General features: G+C 46.3%; 1 protein-coding gene across 1 annotated transcript in view; it reads left to right on the top strand.

Annotated features, from left to right (window-relative positions):
• LOC306917777 (transferrin receptor protein 1-like) overlaps positions 1-13,579 on the top strand; it is a gene marked incomplete at its 3' end in the record, with an annotated part of 87,141 nt that extends 73,562 nt beyond the window's left edge. Inside the window, exons 13-17 of the mRNA XM_079530686.1 lie at positions 6,406-6,496; positions 9,679-9,906; positions 10,131-10,268; positions 10,734-10,919; positions 13,100-13,579. Coding sequence (XP_079386812.1) covers positions 6,406-6,496; positions 9,679-9,906; positions 10,131-10,268; positions 10,734-10,919; positions 13,100-13,579 — 1,123 coding nt within the window. The remainder of the gene's footprint in view (positions 1-6,405; positions 6,497-9,678; positions 9,907-10,130; positions 10,269-10,733; positions 10,920-13,099) is intronic.
• Between the last annotated feature and the right edge of the window lie 2,720 nt (positions 13,580-16,299).

The raw sequence follows: 16,299 nt of genomic DNA, 5'->3' as shown, positions 1-16,299 counted from the left end.
GGAGGAGAGGCGGAGGAGAGGAGGAGAGGAGGAGAGGCTTCAGTGCACATGGATCAGTTGGAGAGGCTTCAGTGCACATGGATCAGTTGGAGAGGCTTCAGTGATCAGTTGGTGAGGCTTCAGTGCACATGGATCAGTTGGAGAGGCTTCAGTGCACATGGATCAGTTGGAGAGGCTTCAGTGCACATGGATCAGTTGGAGAGGCTTCAGTTGGAGAGGCTTCAGTTGGAGAGGCTTCCGTGCACATGGATCAGTTGGAGAGGCTTCAGTTGGAGAGGCTTCAGTTGGAGAGGCTTCAGTGCACATGGATCAGTTGGAGAGGCTTCAGTTGGAGAGGCTTCAGTTGGAGAGGCTTCAGTGCACATGGATCAGTTGGAGAGGCTTCAGTGCACATGGATCAGTTGGAGAGGCTTCAGTGCACATGGATCAGTTGGAGAGGCTTCAGTGCACATGGATCAGTTGGAGAGGCTTCAGTGCACATGGATCAGTTGGAGAGGCTTCAGTGCACATGGATCAGTTGGAGAGGCTTCAGTGCACATGGATCAGTTGGAGAGGCTTCAGTGCACATGGATCAGTTGGAGAGGCTTCAGTGCACATGGATCAGTTTGAGAGGCTTCAGTGCACATGGATCAGTTGGAGAGGCTTCAGTGCACATGGATCAGTTGGAGAGGCTTCAGTGCACATGGATCAGTTGGAGAGGCTTCAGTGCACATGGATCAGTTGGAGAGGCTTCAGTGGAGAGGCTTCAGTTGGAGAGGCTTCAGTGCACATGGATCAGTTGGAGAGGCTTCAGTGCACATGGAGAGGAGGAGAGGCTTCAGTGCACATGGAGAGGAGGAGAGGAGGAGAGGAGGAGAGGCTTCAGTGCACATGGATCAGTTGGAGAGGCTTCAGTGCACATGGATCAGTTGGAGAGGCTTCAGTGATCAGTTGGAGAGGCTTCAGTGCACATGGATCAGTTGGAGAGGCTTCAGTGCACATGGATCAGTTGGAGAGGCTTCAGTGCACATGGATCAGTTGGAGAGGCTTCAGTTGGAGAGGCTTCAGTTGGAGAGGCTTCAGTGCACATGGATCAGTTGGAGAGGCTTCAGTTGGAGAGGCTTCAGTTGGAGAGGCTTCAGTGCACATGGATCAGTTGGAGAGGCTTCAGTTGGAGAGGCTTCAGTTGGAGAGGCTTCAGTGCACATGGATCAGTTGGAGAGGCTTCAGTGCACATGGATCAGTTGGAGAGGCTTCAGTGCACATGGATCAGTTGGAGAGGCTTCAGTGCACATGGATCAGTTGGAGAGGCTTCAGTGGAGAGGCTTCAGTGCACATGGATCAGTTGGAGAGGCTTCAGTGCACATGGAGAGGAGGAGAGGCTTCAGTGCACATGGAGAGGAGGAGAGGCGGAGGAGAGGAGGAGAGGAGGAGAGGCTTCAGTGCACATGGATCAGTTGGAGAGGCTTCAGTGCACATGGATCAGTTCGAGAGGCTTCAGTGATCAGTTGGAGAGGCTTCAGTGCACATGGATCAGTTGGAGAGGCTTCAGTGCACATGGATCAGTTGGAGAGGCTTCAGTGCACATGGATCAGTTGGAGAGGCTTCAGTGCACATGGATCAGTTGGAGAGGCTTCAGTTGGAGAGGCTTCAGTTGGAGAGGCTTCAGTGCACATGGATCAGTTGGAGAGGCTTCAGTGCACATGGATCAGTTGGAGAGGCTTCAGTGCACATGGATCAGTTGGAGAGGCTTCAGTGCACATGGATCAGTTGGAGAGGCTTCAGTGCACATGGATCAGTTGGAGAGGCTTCAGTGCACATGGATCAGTTGGAGAGGCTTCAGTGCACATGGATCAGTTGGAGAGGCTTCAGTGCACATGGATCAGTTGGAGAGGCTTCAGTGCACATGGATCAGTTGGAGAGGCTTCAGTGCACATGGATCAGTTGGAGAGGCTTCAGTGCACATGGATCAGTTGGAGAGGCTTCAGTGCACATGGATCAGTTGGAGAGGCTTCAGTGGAGAGGCTTCAGTTGGAGAGGCTTCAGTGCACATGGATCAGTTGGAGAGGCTTCAGTGCACATGGAGAGGAGGAGAGGCTTCAGTGCACATGGAGAGGAGGAGAGGCGGAGGAGAGGAGGAGAGGCTTCAGTGCACATGGATCAGTTGGAGAGGCTTCAGTGCACATGGATCAGTTGGAGAGGCTTCAGTGATCAGTTGGAAAGGCTTCAGTGCACATGGATCAGTTGGAGAGGCTTCAGTGCACATGGATCAGTTGGAGAGGCTTCAGTGCACATGGATCAGTTGGAGAGGCTTCAGTTGGAGAGGCTTCAGTTGGAGAGGCTTCAGTGCACATGGATCAGTTGGAGAGGCTTCAGTTGGAGAGGCTTCAGTTGGAGAGGCTTCAGTGCACATGGATCAGTTGGAGAGGCTTCAGTTGGAGAGGCTTCAGTTGGAGAGGCTTCAGTGCACATGGATCAGTTGGAGAGGCTTCAGTGCACATGGATCAGTTGGAGAGGCTTCAGTGCACATGGATCAGTTGGAGAGGCTTCAGTGCACATGGATCAGTTGGAGAGGCTTCAGTGGAGAGGCTTCAGTTGGAGAGGCTTCAGTGCACATGGATCAGTTGGAGAGGCTTCAGTGCACATGGAGAGGAGGAGAGGCTTCAGTGCACATGGAGAGGAGGAGAGGCGGAGGAGAGGAGGAGAGGAGGAGAGGCTTCAGTGCACATGGATCAGTTGGAGAGGCTTCAGTGCACATGGATCAGTTGGAGAGGCTTCAGTGATCAGTTGGAGAGGCTTCAGTGCACATGGATCAGTTGGAGAGGCTTCAGTGCACATGGATCAGTTGGAGAGGCTTCAGTGCACATGGATCAGTTGGAGAGGCTTCAGTTGGAGAGGCTTCAGTGCACATGGATCAGTTGGAGAGGCTTCAGTGCACATGGATCAGTTGGAGAGGCTTCAGTGCACATGGATCAGTTGGAGAGGCTTCAGTGCACATGGATCAGTTGGAGAGGCTTCAGTGCACATGGATCAGTTGGAGAGGCTTCAGTGCACATGGATCAGTTGGAGAGGCTTCAGTGCACATGGATCAGTTGGAGAGGCTTCAGTGGAGAGGCTTCAGTGGAGAGGCTTCAGTTGGAGAGGCTTCAGTGCACATGGATCAGTTGGAGAGGCTTCAGTGCACATGGATCAGTTGGAGAGGCTTCAGTGCACATGGATCAGTTGGAGAGGCTTCAGTGGAGAGGCTTCAGTGGAGAGGCTTCAGTTGGAGAGGCTTCAGTGGAGAGGCTTCAGTTGGAGAGGCTTCAGTGGAGAGGCTTCAGTTGGAGAGGCTTCAGTGCACATGGATCAGTTGGAGAGGCTTCAGCACATGCCGTTTCCCCGACGATAAAGACATCTTAACTCAGCCCATTCAGGGCGGGAACCCCTTTTGGTGTTTTTAAGCATTTTGTTATACTTTAGCTATTGAAAAATAGCAGATCTACAAGCTGTAGATCTGCTATTTTTGAAAGATTGTGAAAATGTGGTTGCAAATCTTTGAATATATATTTATAACGTTTTTAACTCAAATCTTTGCTTCTGGGGGGGTCCCTGGAACAACATATTTCCAGATGGGGGTCCCTGGAACAACATATTTCCAGATGGGGGTCCCTGGAACAACATATTTTCAGATGGGGGTCGGCGGCCAATTACAGATCATTTTGGGGGTCCTTGACATGAAAGTATTTGAGAACCACTGATATAGAAACATGAGGGTTTAACCCTGTGAGAACCACTGATAGAGAAACATGAGGGTTTAACCCTGTGAGAACCACTGATAGAGAAACATGAGGGTTTAACCCTGTGAGAACCACTGATATAGAAACATGAGGTTTAACCCTGTGAGAACCACTGATATAGAAACATGAGGGTTTAACCCTGTGAGAACCACTGATAGAGAAACATGAGGGTTTAACCCTGTGAGAACCACTGATATAGAAACATGAGGGTTTAACCCTTTGAGAACCACTGATATAGAAACATGAGGGTTTAACCCTGTGAGAACCACTGATATAGAAACATGAGGGTTTAACCCTGTGAGAACCACTGATATAGAAACATGAGGTTTTAACCCTGTGAGAACCACTGACATAGAAACATGAGGGTTTAACCCTGTGAGAACCACTGATATAGAAACATGAGGGTTTAACCCTGTGAGAACCACTGATATAGAAACATGAGGGTTTAACCCTGTGAGAACCACTGATATAGAAACATGAGGGTTTAACCCTGTGAGAACCACTGATATAGAAACATGGGGTTTAACCCTGTGAGAACCACTGATATAGAAACATGAGGGTTTAACCCTGTGAGAACCACTGATATAGAAACATGAGGGTTTAACCCTGTGAGAACCACTGATATAGAAACATGAGGGTTTAACCCTGTGATAACCACTGATATAGAAACATGGGGTTTAACCCTGTGAGAACCACTGATATAGAAACATGAGGGTTTAACCCTGTGAGAACCACTGATATAGAAACATGAGGGTTTAACCCTGTGAGAACCACTGATATAGAAACATGAGGGTTTAACCCTGTGAGAACCACTGATATAGAAACATGAGGGTTTAACCCTGTGAGAACCACTGATATAGAAACATGAGGGTTTAACCCTGTGAGAACCACTGATATAGAAACATGGGGTTTAACCCTGTGAGAACCACTGATATAGAAACATGAGGGTTTAACCCTGTGAGAACCACTGATATAGAAACATGAGGGTTTAACCCTGTGAGAACCACTGACATAGAAACATGAGGGTTTAACCCTGTGAGAACCACTGATATAGAAACATGGGGTTTAACCCTGTGAGAACCACTGATATAGAAACATGAGGGTTTAACCCTGTGAGAACCACTGATATAGAAACATGAGGGTTTAACCCTGTGAGAACCACTGATATAGAAACATGAGGTTTAACCCTGTGAGAACCACTGATATAGAAACATGAGGGTTTAACCCTGTGAGAACCACTGATATAGAAACATGAGGTTTAACCCTGTGAGAACCACTGACATAGAAACATGAGGTTTAACCCTGTGAGAACCACTGATATAGAAACATGAGGTTTAACCCTGTGAGAACCACTGATACAGAAACATGAGGTTTAACCCTGTGAGAACCACTGATATAGAAACATGAGGTTTAACCCTGTGAGAACCACTGATATAGAAACATGAGGTTTAACCCTGTGAGAACCACTGACATAGAAACATGAGGTTTAACCCTGTGAGAACCACTGATATAGAAACATGAGGTTTAACCCTGTGAGAACCACTGATATAGAAACATGAGGTTTAACCCTGTGAGAACCACTGATATAGAAACATGAGGTTTAACCCTGTGAGAACCACTGATATAGAAACATGAGGTTTAACCCTGTGAGAACCACTGATATAGAAACATGAGGTTTAACCCTGTGAGAACCACTGATATAGAAACATGAGGGTTTTTCAGAAAACTGTCAGGATTCAGAAGACATTTGTAGAATGGACCTCCAACCTGGGAAACCAGGAGCAACTTGGACTCCTCATGCATTGAAAGAAGCATGAGTTCAAGTCAGTTGCTCTCCCCAGGTTGGCGGAGGGTGTGTAGAGCCCAGGATAAAATGGTAAATGGTAAATGGTGCATTTATATAGCGCCTTTATCCAAGGCGCTTTACATAGATTGTGCATCAATTCACCCATTCACACACACATTCATACACCGATGTAGCCTGGCTAATAAGCCAGACTAATATCACACAACACTGTCGCGGTATATCAGTCTGGGCTGGCTCCACTTGGATTTCATTTCCCGGGGAACATTTTCTCTTTGACGCAATTGGTCAGAGCTACTGTCAGTCAAAAGTCTCAAGCATTGAACGTCACTGTACCAAAGCCCGCCTATATTGCATACCGTGTCCCGATTGGTCCGACCTGTTCTCTGCTGTAGGAAAGAGGCGTGCTACTGAGCCTCGCCAGACCGTAATCCGCTGGTAGGCAACTTTTTTTTGCCAACGGCTGATTCGGTCTGGTTTATTAACCAGGCTAACACCGATGGCGGCAGAAACCATGCAAGGCACCAACCAGCACATCGGGAGCAATTTGGGGTTCAGTGTCTTGCTCAAGGACACTTCGACACTAACTCTGGTGGGAGCCCGGGTTCGAACAGGCCACCGCCACCCAATCGGCGGCGGATCACATTAGATCATTGACACAAAAAAGTATTATTAAAAAAAAGAAAAATAATCGACCTCAGGTCTAAATGTGTTAACTGAAGATAAAGCTATCTTCATCTCCTTCACACAGAGGACTGTGTTTACATTATAATTACATTATAAATACATGATTCTTACATATGGTGAATGAATCTGGTATTTATTGAATATGAATGTTTTCAGATTGACCTCCATGACCTTAGATGACCCCGCCTACCCCTTCCTGGCCTTCTCTGGAATCCCATCCATCTCCTTCCACTTCACCAACCCTAACGTACGCACACGCACACACACGCACGCACGCACGCACGCACGCACGCACGCACGCACGCACTCACGCACGCACTCACGCAAACAAACAAATGGAACCAAATGGACCTTAAACTAAGTAATTAAACCCCTCTTTTTCTTTTTTTATTCTAAAACATGCTAAACACAGAAACGTAGTGTTGATACAGTCCATTATCTGCATAGCAAAACGATACGATACATATAGTCAGTGATGCTGTTTTCATTACGATATCCTTCAATTCTTGAAATTAAAATCGATTTTTCGATGCAACTTTGACGATGGAGACGACCATTATATTTCCATACTCACTCCAGAGGGGCCACATTGCATGCATGTCATTTTGAACTTGTAGATCGGCTATTTTTGCTATATTTGAATAGAGGGTATGCGCATGCATAAAAAGAATGGCAAATCGAGTGGCACATCGAGTGGCAAAGTGACAGGAAAAATGAGTTTAACATTGTTTAATGTCGTTTAATGCAATCAGATATGACTTTTCTGTGTGGATGTCTGGGCTGTCAAGGCCAGAAAGTAGTTTTTTGCCACTCAGTAGGCGTTCCTGCATAACTTCCTGGTTTGATGATGATGTCACACGGATACCCTCTATAGAAATCCTGAATATTTGTTTTTGCTATTTTTAATTGGGATCCTGAAAAGTCATTTTAACCAAATACAAATAAATTGGACATAAAAAAGACAATAATATTATTTGTAATACTAGTCATTAAGCTACTAATATAGACTGTAAGTAATTAAAGCGGGTCATGTTTGCATGTTAGGAATTGTAAACAGCTGAAATCAATAATATATCAGTATTCCGAAATTAACCTGAGGGCCACATTAAGTGAAGGTGGGGGCCTCATGTGGCCCCCGGTCCACCAGTTGATATTAACCTGAGGGCCACATTAAGTAGAGGTGGGGGCCCCATGTGGCCCCCGGGCCACCAGTTGATATTAACCTGAGGGCCTCATTAAGTGAAGGTGGGGGCCTCATGTGGCCCCCGGGCCACCAGTTGATATTAACCTGAGGGCCTCATTAAGTGAAGGTGGGGGCCTCATGTGGCCCCCAGGCCACCAGTTGATATTAACCTGAGGGCCACATTAAGTGAAGGTGGGGGCCTCATGTGGCCCCCGGTCCACCAGTTGATATTAACCTGAGGGCCTCATTAAGTGAAGGTGGGGGCCCCATGTGGCCCCCGGGCCACCAGTTGATATTAACCTGAGGGCCTCATTAAGTGAAGGTGGGGGCCCCATGTGGCCCCCGGGCCACCAGTTGATATTAACCTGAGGGCCTCATTAAGTGAAGGTGGGGGCCTCATGTGGCCCCCGGTCCACCAGTTGATATTAACCTGAGGGCCTCATTAAGTGAAGGTGGGGGCCCCATGTGGCCCCCGGGCCACCAGTTGATATTAACCTGAGGGCCTCATTAAGTGAAGGTGGGGGCCCCATGTGGCCCCTGGGCCACCAGTTGATATTAACCTGAGGGCCTCATTAAGTGAAGGTGGGGGCCCCATGTGGCCCCCGGGCCACCAGTTGATATTAACCTGAGGGCCTCATTAAGTGAAGGTGGGGGCCCCATGTGGCCCCTGGGCCACCAGTTGATATTAACCTGAGGGCCACATTAAGTGAAGGTGGGGGCCTCATGTGGCCCCCGGGCCACCAGTTGATATTAACCTGAGGGCCTCATTAAGTGAAGGTGGGGGCCTCATGTGGCCCCCGGGCCACCAGTTGATATTAACCTGAGGGCCTCATTAAGTGAAGGTGGGGGCCTCATGTGGCCCCCGGGCCACCAGTTGATATTAACCTGAGGGCCTCATTAAGTGAAGGTGGGGGCCTCATGTGGCCCCCGGGCCACCAGTTGATATTAACCTGAGGGCCTCATTAAGTGAAGGTGGGGGCCTCATGTGGCCCCCGGGCCACCAGTTGATATTAACCTGAGGGCCACATTAAGTGAAGGTGGGGGCCTCATGTGGCCCCCAGGCCACCAGTTGATATTAACCTGAGGGCCACATTAAGTGAAGGTGGGGGCCTCATGTGGCCCCCAGGCCACCAGTTGATATTAACCTGAGGGCCTCATTAAGTGAAGGTGGGGGCCTCATGTGGCCCCCAGGCCACCAGTTGATATTAACCTGAGGGCCTCATTAAGTGAAGGTGGGGGCCTCATGCTGGTGGAGATGAAATCAACCCTGTGTAATAAGTGGTGTTGTGGTGCGTTTAGCAGAGTGAGCGGTACCGCTACTACGGGCCGGTCCTGGACCCCTATGAGGCCTAATAAATCAACCCTGTTTGGACCCCTATGAGGCCTAATAAATCAACCCTGTTTGGACCCCTATAAGGCCTAATAAATCAACCCTGTTTGGACCCCTATAAGGCCTAATAAATCAACCCTGTTTGGACCCCTATGAGGCCTAATAAGTGGTGTTGTGGTGCGTTTAGCAGAGTGAGCGGGTGATCAACCCTGTGGTAACATGACGTGCAGGGTGATCAACCCTGTTTGGACCCCTATAAGGCCTAATAAATCAACCCTGTTTGGACCCCTATAAGGCCTAATAAATCAACCCTGTTTGGACCCCTATAAGGCCTAATAAATCAACCCTGTTTGGACCCCTATGAGGCCTAATAAGTGGTGTTGTGGTGCGTTTAGCAGAGTGAGCGGGTGATCAACCCTGTGGTAACATGACGTGCAGGGTGATCAACCCTGTTTGGACCCCTATAAGGCCTAATAAATCAACCCTGTTTGGACCCCTATAAGGCCTAATAAATCAACCCTGTTTGGACCCCTATAAGGCCTAATAAATCAACCCTGTTTGGACCCCTATGAGGCCTAATAAGTGGTGTTGTGGTGCGTTTAGCAGAGTGAGCGGGTGATCAACCCTGTGGTAACATGACGTGCAGGGTGATCAACCCTGTTTGGACCCCTATAAGGCCTAATAAATCAACCCTGTTTGGACCCCTATAAGGCCTAATAAATCAACCCTGTTTGGACCCCTATAAGGCCTAATAAATCAACCCTGTTTGGACCCCTATGAGGCCTAATAAGTGGTGTTGTGGTGCGTTTAGCAGAGTGTAATAAGTGGTGTTGTGGTGCGTTTAGCAGAGTGTAATAAGTGGTGTTGTGGTGCGTTTAGCAGAGTGTAATAAGTGGTGTTGTGGTGCGTTTAGCAGAGTGAGCAGTACCGATACTACGGGACGGTCCTGGACACCCGGGACCACCTAGACTACATGACGGGTCACCAGACACCCGGCATGGCTGCGCTGGCGGCCCGGCTGGCCGGACACATCGCCCTGAGGCTGGCCCACGACCGCACGATTCCCCTCGACGTGAGGCGCTACGGACGCACCCTCACCAAGACCGTCCAGACGGTCTACAGACACGTGGTTAAGATGAAGGAGGTACGCGCACGGAGCGCACGCACGCACGCACGCAGGAACACACGCACGCACACGCCACACACACACACGCACGCACACACACACACGCACGCACACACGCACGCACACACACACACACACACACTTCAATGTGATCCGTATTGTCTGTTTCCAGGCCAGTCATGTGATCTGTATTGTCTGTGTTTCCAGGCCAGTCATGTGATCTGTATTGTCTGTGTTTCCAGGCCAGTCTCAGTCCTGATTGGCTCAGCAGTGCCAGAGGGGCGTTCCAGCGGGCGGCCGATGACCTCATGACCTCTGTGACCAACTCTGACCTCAGTGACCCCGAGACCTGCCGCGTGCTCAACGACAGGATCATGACGGTATTGTTATTGTTATTATTATTATTGTTGTTGTTGTTGTTGTTATTATTCTAACACAATTTTTTTTCATAATTAGACGGGATGATTTAGATCGCGAGTTATGAACGTTTTAAGATTTTCGTTGTCGTCCACTAAACAGGCAGGGAATGACGTGTCACTGTTGTGCAACACCGAGGATTAGGCAACAAGCGCATCTAGGCTGTGGAGCGATGCGACCGGTTTTGATATCATTAATCTCCGTCCTATTTATCAATCTCCGCCTTGGGCACTTGACCATGAACTTGACGATGATCTCCGCCCTGGGCCTCCATCTTAACTGTGTGTGTGTGTGTGTGTGTGTGTGTGTGTGTGTGTGTGTGTGTGTGTGTGTGTGTGTGTGTGTGTGTGTGTGTGTGTGTGTGTGTGTGTGTGTGTGTGTGTGTGTGTGTGTGTGTGTGTGTGTGTGCGTGCGCGCGCGCTCTCCAGGTGGAACACTCTCTCCTCTCCCCCTACGTCTCGGTGAGGGATGCTCCGTATCGCCACCTGCTGTTCGGCCGTGGCGACCACACCCTGGAGGCGGTCGCCACTGCGACGGACCCCACCGCGCTGCGCACGCAGCTCGCCCTCGCCACCTCCACCCTGCAGGGGGCAGCACACGCTATGGGGGAGGGGGTGTGGGAGGGGCATGACGTCTAGAGGGGGTGTGGGAGAGAGAGGGGGAGGGGGGGGAGAGAGAGGGGGAAAGAGAGAGAGAGGGGGGGGTCGAGGGAGGGAGGGGGAGGGCGGGAGGGAGGGAGGGAGAGATAGGGGGGGGGGGAGAGAGAGAGGAACCCAGAGGTCATTAAAAAAAAATCAATAAATTATTGCACTAACAACCCCCAACCACCCCCCCCCCCCCCCTCCCTTCCCTGACCTCTGAGAACCTTTTATTTATAATTGTCTCCACCAGGCCGAAGGCATGGGGAGAGAGTATGTTTTGCACTCCGTCCGTGTGTGTGTGTGTGTGTGTGTGTGTGCGTCCGTCCTTCCTTCCGTCCGTCTGTTACCAGCTAATCTCCGGCACCGTTGGCCCGATCCATGCCAAACTTTGCACACACACTCTCTGGATGCCAACGACGAACCTCTGCCCCAAATATTCCTCAACGGCCTGTTATAGCGCCACCATGAGGCCGATTTAGGCAAAACACATTTCTGTAGATTACTCGTACACATTTTATCCATACATCACACAATTCGGTATACACTATCTCCATAGTCCACGGATCTGCACCATTTCCCATCTTCCTTCTTGATTGGCTAAGATTCGCTTCCAAAGCTCACATGATTGGTCCGTTTCGAACAAAATGCCACAAATCACAAACACAGTGTGCAATTTCCGTGAAATTATACACGCACATTTCCACTAGGCTGAGGACGACATGACACAATTTCTTTTCCAAACCAGCGGTGGCGCTATAACAGGGCAATTCCTGTTTTTACCTATAACTGCATCGATCTGTGTACAACTTTGTATGCGCACTCCCTAGAGGCCATGTAAAAACATTTTCCCTGCATCCCTCCACATCTGCCGGTTATAGCGCCACCATGAGGCCGATTTCTGCAAAACACATTGTTTATATTAGTCGCACAGATTTCATCCAAATCTCATGCAAATCGGCATACATGATCTCTGTAGTCATGTGATCAAGACGAGTCTGTTTGATTTCTCAGATTCTACACTGATTGGCTAAGATTGCCTTCCAAAGTCTTCAGGAGTGGCCCGTTTTGTACAAAATGCTGCACATGTCCTGCTCATCCAGAATTCTATCCTCAGAGATGCTATGAGTGATCTGCCTCTGCATTTCCTCAACAAAATGAAGAAAATTGTTGCAAAAAACAAACAAACATGTTTATATCACTCCTAAACATTTTGCCAAACATCACACACACTCCTATCCTCCTGGTGGAGACCTGTGCCCAGAAGGGCACTTTTTCTAGTTTAATTATGGTCCTATCAGTGCCAGAGTCCACTATAAAACTATCCTTACAATCAGTGTCTCATCAGTGGCAGAAGTCCACTATGAAATGCCATATTTTATAGTTTGTTTTTTTATACAGAGTCATTTAATTTATTATGGGGAGCAGAGCCTTCCATACTAATGGTTATTAAGTTATGGGGAGCACAGCCTTCCATACTAATGGTTATTAAGTTATGGGGAGCACAGCCTTCCATACTAATGGTTATTAAGTTATGGGGAGCACAGCCTTCCATACTAATGGTTATTAAGTTATGGGGAGCACAGCCTTCCATACTAATGGTTATTAAGTTATGGGGAGCACAGCCTTCCATACTAATGGTTATTAAGTTATGGGGAGCACAGCCTTCCATACTAATGGTTATTAAGTTATGGGGAGCACAGCCTTCCATACTAATGGTTATTAAGTTATGGGGAGCACAGCCTTCCATACTAATGGTTATTAAGTTATGGGGAGCACAGCCTTCCATACTAATGGTTAAGTTATGGGGAGCACAGCCTTCCATACTAATGGTTAAGTTATGGGGAGCACAGCCTTCCATACTAATGGTTATTAAGTTATGGGGAGCACAGCCTTCCATACTAATGGTTAAGTTATGGGGAGCACAGCCTTCCATACTAATGGTTAAGTTATGGGGAGCACAGCCTTCCATACTAATGGTTATTAAGTTATGGGGAGCACAGCCTTCCATACTAATGGTTAAGTTATGGGGAGCACAGCCTTCCATACTAATGGTTATTAAGTTATGGGGAGCACAGCCTTCCATACTTGTGACGGTTATAGCGTCTTCTGTGTGTTCTGAGCGCGGCAGCCTCTGCAACCAGACCCAGACCTAGATCCAGACCAGACCCAGATCCAGACCAGACCCAGATCCAGATCCAGATCCAGACCAGTCCCAGACCCAGATCCAGACCAGACCCAGACCAGACCCAAATCCAGACCCAGACCAGACCAGACCAGACCCAGACCAGATCCAGACCAGATCCAGACCAGACCCAGATCCAGACCAGACCCAGATCCAGATCCAGACCAGACCCAGACCAGACCAGACCCAAATCCAGACCCAGACCAGACCCAGACCAGACCCAGAACCAGATCCAGACCAGACCCAGATCCAGACCAGACCCAGAACCAGACCCAGACCAGATCCAGACCCAGACCAGACCCAAATCCAGACCCAGACCAGATCCAGACCAGACCCAGATCCAGACCAGACCCAGACCAGACCCAGAACCAGACCCAGACCAGACCCAGATCCAGACCAGACCCAGATCCAGATCCAGACCCAGACGTCCAAACCAAACGCCATCCCGTGAGAACGGAGGCGCTGTTTCAATGTTGTTTATTTTCGAGTGTCATTTAATTTATTATCGGAAGCAGGGCCTTCCATAATGTCAAAGAAAGGGACGGTAGTTTTTGCCTACCAGTGTGATTGTGCGTGCGTGTGTGCGTGCGTGCTTGCGTTTGTAAAGTGTCCCTCTATAGACGTAGCCGTTGTAAAGTGTCCCTCTCGTGCATCGAGGCGTCGAAGGCTTGCATCTTTTCTTTAAAGAAAAGCTGACGAAACCAAAACAACCGATCTGTTAACGGACCGAGAAGACGGCGAAACCTGACACTTTAAAGGGACGCTCACCCCCCCCCCCCCCCCCCCCTCCCGTGAAAGATGGATTTTTTTTTAATTCTGACGGGACAATGCATTAAATGAGTAGGGATGTCCATTACTTTTACATTATTACGAGACAAAGCATGACATTAAACACGATTAAACCTTATAAACATAGGCTAATTTAGGCACATTTACATACTGACTAAAAGGAACTAATTTAGGCTCATTTACATACTGACTAAAAGGAACTAATTTCGGCTTATTTACATACTGACTAAAAGGAACTAATTTAGGCTCATTTACATACTGACTAAAAGGAACTAATTTAGGGTCATTTACATACTGACTAAAAGGAACTAATTTAGGCTCATTTACATACTGACTAAAAGGAACTAATTTAGGGTCATTTACATACTGACTAAAAGGAACTAATTTAGGCTCATTTACATACTGACTAAAAGGAACTAATTTAGGCTCATTTACATACTGACTAAAAGGAACTAATTTAGGCTCATTTACTTACTGACTAAAAGGAACTAATTTAGGCTCATTTACATACTGACTAAAAGGAACTAATTTAGGCTCATTTACTTACTGACTAAAAGGAACTAATTTAGGCTCATTTACATACTGACTAAAAGGAACTAATTTAGGCTCATTTACTTACTGACTAAAAGGAACTAATTTAGGCTCATTTACATACTGACTAAAAGGAACTAATTTAGGCTCATTTACTTACTGACTAAAAGGAACTAATTTAGGCTCATTTACATACTGACTAAAAGGAACTAATTTAGGCTCATTTACTTACTGACTAAAAGGAACTAATTTAGGCTCATTTACATACTGACTAAAAGGAACTAATTTAGGCTCATTTACTTACTGACTAAAAGGAACTAATTTAGGCTCATTTACATACTGACTAAAAGGAACTAATTTAGGCTCATTTACATACTGACTAAAAGGAACTAATTTAGGCTCATTTACTTACTGACTAAAAGGAACTAATTTAGGCTCATTTACATACTGACTAAAAGGAACTAATTTAGGCTCATTTACTTACTGACTAAAAGGAACTAATTTAGGCTCATTTACTTACTGACTAAAAGGAACTAATTTAGGCTCATTTACATACTGACTAAAAGGAACTAATTTAGGCTCATTTACTTACTGACTAAAAGGAACTAATTTAGGCTCATTTACATACTGAATAAAAGGAACTAATTTAGGCTCATTTACTTACTGACTAAAAGGAACTAATTTAGGCTCATTTACATACTGAATAAAAGGAACTAATTTAGGCTCATTTACTTACTGACTAAAAGGAACTAATTTAGGCTCATTTACATACTGACTAAAAGGAACTAATTTAGGCTCATTTACTTACTGACTAAAAGGAACTAATTTAGGCTCATTTACATACTGACTAAAAGGAACTAATTTAGGCTCATTTACTTACTGACTAAAAGGAACTAATTTAGGCTCATTTACTTACTGACTAAAAGGAACTAATTTAGGCTCATTTACATACTGAATAAAAGGAACTAATTTAGGCTCATTTACTTACTGACTAAAAGGAACTAATTTAGGCTCATTTACATACTGACTAAAAGGAACTAATTTAGGCTCATTTACATACTGACTAAAAGGAACTAATTTAGGCTCATTTACTTACTGACTAAAAGGAACTAATTTAGGCTCATTTACTTACTGACTAAAAGGAACTAATTTAGGCTCATTTACATACTGACTAAAAGGAACTAATTTAGGCTCATTTACATACTGACTAAAAGGAACTAATTTAGGCTCATTTACTTACTGACTAAAAGGAACTAATTTAGGCTCATTTACATACTGACTAAAAGGAACTAATTTAGGGTCATTTACATACTGACTAAAAGGAACTAATTTAGGCTCATTTACATACTGACTAAAAGGAACTAATTTAGGCTCATTTACATACTGACTAAAAGGAACTAATTTAGGCTCATTTACATACTGACTAAAAGGAACTAATTTAGGCTCATTTACTTACTGACTAAAAGGAACTAATTTAGGCTCATTTACTTACTGACTAAAAGGAACTAATTTAGGCTCATTTACTTACTGACTAAAAGGAACTAATTTAGGCTCATTTACATACTGACTAAAAGGAACTAATTTAGGCTCATTTACATACTGACTAAAAGGAACTAATTTAGGCTCATTTACTTACTGACTAAAAGGAACTAATTTAGGCTCATTTACATACTGACTAAAAGGAACTAATTTAGGCTCATTTACATACTGACTAAAAGGAACTAATTTAGGCTCATTTACATACTGACTAAAAGGAACTAATTTAGGCTCATTTACATACTGACTAAAAGGAACTAATTTAGGCTCATTTACTTACTGACTAAAAGGAACTAATTTAGGCTCATTTACATA

The sequence above is a fragment of the Electrona antarctica genome (genome assembly GCF_951216825.1).
Source record: "Electrona antarctica genome assembly, contig: scaffold_55, whole genome shotgun sequence".
In the NCBI taxonomy this organism is placed as follows: Eukaryota; Metazoa; Chordata; class Actinopteri; order Myctophiformes; family Myctophidae; genus Electrona; species Electrona antarctica.
Note: the sequence above shows the minus strand (reverse complement) of the source record. Positions and strands in the feature narration are given on the sequence as shown.